Source organism: Populus nigra, chromosome 7, assembly GCF_951802175.1.
Source record: "Populus nigra chromosome 7, ddPopNigr1.1, whole genome shotgun sequence".
NCBI classification, from domain to species: Eukaryota; Viridiplantae; Streptophyta; class Magnoliopsida; order Malpighiales; family Salicaceae; genus Populus; species Populus nigra.
Window position 1 is genome coordinate 6,441,850 of NC_084858.1, and position 5,986 is coordinate 6,447,835.

The following is a 5,986-nucleotide window of genomic DNA, read 5'->3' on the forward strand; positions in this document are numbered from 1 at the left end:
GCTGTTTGGTATTGTAGCTACGGGTGAGGTTCACCCGCAGCCACAATTTTTCCCATTTGGTAACATTTCCACCACATTTTTTCAATGGTGGATCCCATCATTACCTGTGGTGCAACCACAGGTTACAAGAAGCAGCTCTCGGCTGCTTCTTGTAATTGGAAAATGGATGAACAGTGGTGCAACCACAGGTTACAAGATTTGTTCCAGCTATTTGTGCCCCCATGTGATGTTGAGCAGCAAAAGGCATCTGCCTGGCATAGTTGACAATGGGAAGAACCTGAAAACATTATACATAAACATCAAGAAAAACACCTTGAATGAAAAAAACATGGAGTTTAAGATGAGCAAATTCGATGAACAGAGATGCTGAAAAGGAAGAATTAAAAAGCAAAATCCTCAGTCAATGACAAAAGTAGATTAATGAAATTTATTACTTATTTCTTTCTCTCTTTTTTCAGGTTCCAGAAAGCTAATTCCCCATCAACCCATCCCAACCAATGCATAAAATGTATTTGTACTGCAACCAGAATTTTAAAAGAAAAAGGCAAAGAAAGAATTGAATTCATTCACATTCATTTCTTGCATTCTCAGCGAGAAAACAAATTAATAGCAAGCTGATACCCTTCAAATAAAAGTCTTTATGGAAAAGGGGTATCAAAAACTGAAATGCCTTTCCTAATGTCTTTCATATTAATACATTCTTCTGATTTGCAGTGGACGAAGCAAAGAGGCATCAAAACAAAGCTAAGAAATAGAGCCTTTCTCCGAAACACAAAATGGGTTTTCAAGAAAAGAGTCGCTCTCTTTTGGGTCGGGTTCGTTGGGGGGGGGGGGGCATGCACGCAACGCACCCTAATTAACAAACAAAAAGAAGAAACAAAAGCATGAAAAGAAGGTCATAGTAATTACCGACTGAAAGCAAAGAAGCAATAGCTGCTGCCGCTGCTGCAGCGATCACCATGAGACAGAGAAGAAGATGCGATGGGAAGGGAGGAGGGGAGGGGAGGGATATGAAAGGGATTGCGTTTGTGTGTCGTTTGTGTTATGTGTTAACCATGCTCCACTGTTCACGTGAACGGGGTGAAATAAACGTGCTCTTTCTCTTCAAGTTGACTGAACGAACGGTCACTGCCTGCTCAGGGCAGACAGAACCCAGGCCATTCAATGCTTCCTAATTTGTTGGCGATTCTGTAATGAATTCACCTGTCGCCCCCTACAATGGTCGTGGCTTCTTTCCAATCGTGTGGTGCTTGTTTAGCTTGACTCGCAAATTGCAATCTACAATAAATTGTCAAGAACTGAATTCAATGCACAAGATCATATACAGATCAGTTGTAGGCGTGGGTGACGATGAGCGCAAACAAAATTAAATTAGCTTAGAAACTAAGCAATCACAAATTTCTCGTAAAAATTTAATTAAACCCACTAGAGTACAAAAAAATTTAGATGTTTTGATTTTATTGTATATTTCTTAGCATACGCTCATTAACTTAAAATTATCTAGACTTTAACTTTAAATAAACTCACATTATATTATTATTATTATTATTATTGTTACTACTACTCAATATAAAATAAAATAAAACAATGTATATAAGTTTTATACACATATTAAATGATAAAATTTTATGTTTGTATCTATAATGTTAGTATTGGGTATCCGGAAATTATATTGAAATAAAAAATATAAATATTTTATATATTTTTTACATCAAAGTTGAATTGTGTTTTAAATTAACTAGTATATTGATTCGTGCTTTATAGCGGGTAAATAATAATTTTTTTTTTAAATATAAAAAAATATTAAGAGTTTAGAAAATATTTAAAGAGTCTTGAATTTGACGATTATGTCATAACTAAGATAATTGGATCTAGTAGTCAATCCAAATCTAATAGTCTTGGATTTGACAGTCAACATGCACCAGTAACTTTTAAAATAATAAAAAAAAAAAACAATGTCTTCCATAGTATTTTGAATATATATAATATGGTTCACAATACAAATATTTTATATATACAATACTGACATATTAATTTTATCAAGCGTTTTAAAGTATAGTATAATTTAAGAATATTTATATCATATTACCGTCACATGAAATAATTATAGAAAACTCACTCTTTCAATTGATCGGAATTAATATTCATTAGATTTGAATTTTAATTATAATTGGTGGCTTACAGCTAATTCCTTTCAAAGTTCAACTCTGTCTATTGAGTATTGTCAACAACTTTGCATCACCGTGAAAATGTCAAACACGTCTACAATACAATTGTCAAAAGGTTACAAGAACCAAAGACTCGGTTAGGAAGACGTGCTTAGTTATGTAAACCTGTATTATATTATAGGAGAAAAGTAGTTTTTTTCCCTTTTCAAGGAGACAAAATGTGAAAGAAATTAATATTAAACTAGGTTTTAAAAATATAAATTGAATCTTATTTAAATTTTAATTAAATCAATCAAATCAAAATTAAATCATCTCCCTCAAATAAAATTCATATTAAACTAACCTTTCAGTCAAAAGATTATGAAATTCATCTCTTGAACAAGAATATTTTATTTATTTTTTAAAATTTATTTTTGATGTTAGTAGAACAAAATAATCTAAAAACATTAAAAATCTAATTTTAAAAAATAAAAATAAAAATAAAAATATTTAAATATTTAAATAATACACTGAATATGTGTGCGGAGCTTCACATATATTTCCACATCAACAAACCCGATTCATACTGATTTAGTAATCAAAACAGAACTTTCATCAACTCTTATTTTTTCTTTCCATCTTCGTGCAAAGAGGCAAGGATTTTCTTGAGGTGCTTATTGTAGGCAGAAGGTCGCTCCGATTGAACCAGGTGGCCTGCATTCTCTATGAACTGCAACGTTGCTTTGCCTTCTAGTTGCCTGTAGGTCACCGCAGTTAATTCCAGGCCCCATCTCATTACCCAAACCCAAATGGCTTTATCAATAAATAGCAGGGAACAGGATGTTCTAGTTGAAACAATAAAAAAACAGCGTTTTTAATGGTTGAATTTATTTATAGCTAATTTGTATTGAATCGTGCTGGTTGTTGTTTTTTAAAATGGTTTTTTATTTAAAAATATATTGAAATGATATTTTTTTAAAATTTATTTTTTATATTAATAAGTTAAAATATTATGAAAATAAAAAAAAATTAATTTAAAGCCAGTAAAAAAATAAAATAAAATTCAATTTTTAAAAAAATATTTTTAAAATATAAAAACAAACAGTAAATCAAAGCCATTAATACTGATAGTGAAAAAGACATACTCTTTTAAGTTGCGAGCTTCTTCCATGTTGAAAATTATGTCATCCCCTCCCCACAGTAGGTGTATTTTCTGCAATGATAGAAAAACAAAAACTCTCAATGATTTTGAGCCGAAGAAAAAGGCAGATAAAGAAATAATGAAACCTGCTATCATTTATCTAATTAAGTGATTTTTATTTATAAATAAATTAAAATAATATATTTTTTTATTTTTACATCAGTACATGAAAACAATTCAAAAAAAAATTAATTTTATGCAAAAAATTAAATTTTGGCTAACCCTCGTTTAGGCCGCCCTCCCAAACAGGGACTTAATGAGTTGTTTACGAGGGTGTTTGAGAGTGTGGTAGCGGTTGTTTTTTAAAGTGTTTTTTACTCGGAAATGCATCAAAACAATGTTTTTTTTTAATTTTTAAAAAGTTATTTTTAACCTAGCATATCAAAATGATCCAATAACATAAAAAAGATAATAAGTTTAAAGCATAAAAAAATCAAATTTTTCAAAAAAACAACTTCAAATGGGATAAAGCATTTCTGAATATTTTTATTTAGTTTTTTTTTAAAATATTTTTTTTATTGAATACAAACGAGGACAAACAAATCTGGAAGTTCTCAAGATTTAGGTGAACAAACAAAATAAATTGCTTGAGTTGTATGCGTGTTTGATAATGTGATGTATGCTATTTTGTAAAAGTATTTTTTGTTTGAAAGTGTATTAAAAAACTTTTTTTCAGAATTTTTTAATTTTTAATATTAGTACATTAAAGAAATATCAATTTATTACTTTTTCACAGTAAATATATTTTTAAAAAATATCCAAAAAAAATACCGCAATTCTAAACTGTTGCAATAAAACAATAGAACATTATATATATAAAGAATCAGTGATGATAGTTTTGATTAATTCTATTCTGACCTGTGAAAATCGAGGGACAATGAAATCCTTATCACTAACAACTAATTCCTGAAGAAATTCAAGTCTCTCCTTCCTGTTGTCAAACATGACCTGCGATTGCACCAATATTGTCAGCAAAAAAAACACAGGGCGAAAATCAATTACGAAACTCTTGTGTCCATTTTTGATTAGCAAGTTCAATTGGGACTCAAGCTTTAGTGCAAACAAGGAGGAAATTATGATGAAGCTTGGATAAATTACTAGCTGTAGCCACCAATCAAATTGGAAATGATCATAAAGATCGACCGACCACTGTATAACCTGATATTACTTGATTGAATACATTAACTTGCCATTAATCAAAACTAAATTCTCCCATTATGAGATTTCAGGCTTACAATTCTTACATCAATCTCATGCATACAGATGAATTCAACAATTTCTTAAATATTAACTATCGGTTTTTTTTTAAAAAAAAAAATACTTCAAAAGACTTAAGTACCTCCAAGATGGATTTGAAAACAAAATCTGGCATCCATGGCAACTTAGAGGTCGCAACAAGCAATAAATCTTTCACCCCTTTGACCGTTTCAGGCATCAAGTATTCTGACCAAGATGAGAAGCCAATTCTCTCCAGGCCAGCACGACTGATGGATGCAGTCATGGCCATAACTGTGCAGCCGACCACCATTGACTCAACCAAGTCAGGGTACATCTCAGCCATCTTGAAGCAAACAACCCCTCCGTAGCTCATCCCAACCAGAGTACACTTCTCCACACCAAGCTTCCTTAGACCCTTAGCAATGCACTCAGCTTGGAAAGCCACTTTTCTCTCTTTTTTATCCGTAATTGACTCTCCGAAGAAGAGTAAATCGGGCACGTAAACTGCGTACTCTTTGGCCAAAGCTAGCACTTGAAATTGCCATGTTAGAATTCCGTCTAGTTCAAAACCATGAACAAACACCACGGCGGGTTTATCTGGTTTGTTCTTGGTGTTGCTCGTGGTCTGATCACTAGGGACCCAAAAGCGCATCACTGTCCCTGGCTCAATCTCTACTGCTTGAGGTATCACCCCGACTACCTTCATTAGGGCACGCAACAATGACATGTACATTGTTAAAACGTTCACCATCTTCCTTAATTTTTCTTTTCTCAGCTAATTTTCTTCTTGTGTTTGTGTGATGAGCTAGCTTAATTTGCTCTTTGACTGCTAGTGAGAAATGATTGAAACTAGCTATAGCATTTGTGGCGACCTAGGGGTGTTTTTTATAGCAATCGCCTTGACATTTTTTCAATAACATGAGAAAAAAAAAAACAAAAACAAAACAGGAAATTGACTTTTCTTCTTCATGATAGAAAGCAATTTGGGGGGCCGGGGGGGGGGGGGGGGACATTTATTTGTCACACAGCTGTAAGATCTGCAATTGAGTTCTTCATCTGCCCCTGCTAACAGTTGACGTCATATGTGCTGTTTATGATGTATGATGACCAAGTGGAGATCAATTTAATTCTTTTTAACATAAAAAAAAAAAATTGGATGGGTGTGTTTAACAGGTATAGATCCTCCAAATTTCCTTGGAGCGAACGTGTGAAGTGTAATTCTTTGTGAATTAATTCTTAATATCTGTTCGATAATGTATTGCAGATGTTTTAATATATTTAAATTATGAAATCATCAAGTTTGATTCATTTGCAGCCCAAATGTATTTTAAAAATCATTTTTAAACACAGTGCAAATACATTATTAAAGGTAGTTTTAGTTTATTTACATGGATAATTTTTAAGGTGAACTTAATTAATT

General features: G+C 32.1%; 1 protein-coding gene across 1 annotated transcript; it reads right to left on the minus strand.

The window, feature by feature from the left end:
• Positions 1 to 2,534: 2,534 nt before the first annotated feature.
• LOC133698398 (uncharacterized) lies at positions 2,535 to 5,404 on the minus strand. The gene is made up of 4 exons (XM_062121298.1): positions 4,688 to 5,404; positions 4,207 to 4,296; positions 3,293 to 3,360; positions 2,535 to 2,905 (listed from the first exon to the last, which is right to left on the minus strand). The coding sequence occupies exons 1-4, from the start codon at positions 5,315 to 5,317 to the stop codon at positions 2,770 to 2,772; spliced, it is 924 nt and encodes a 307-aa protein (XP_061977282.1). The 5' UTR covers positions 5,318 to 5,404; the 3' UTR covers positions 2,535 to 2,769.
• Positions 5,405 to 5,986: the final 582 nt, after the last annotated feature.

Excerpts from the sequence above, each read along its gene's own strand:
- LOC133698398 (XM_062121298.1), bottom strand. The coding sequence starts at position 5,317 with ATGGTGAACGTTTTAACAATGTACATGTCATTGTTGCGTGCCCTAATG. Across the intron at positions 4,297-4,687 it reads TTTTCAAATCCATCTTGGAG|GTCATGTTTGACAACAGGAA; the intron begins GTACTTAAGTCT and ends GTGCAATCGCAG. Across the intron at positions 3,361-4,206 it reads TTGTCCCTCGATTTTCACAG|AAAATACACCTACTGTGGGG; the intron begins GTCAGAATAGAA and ends CTATCATTGCAG.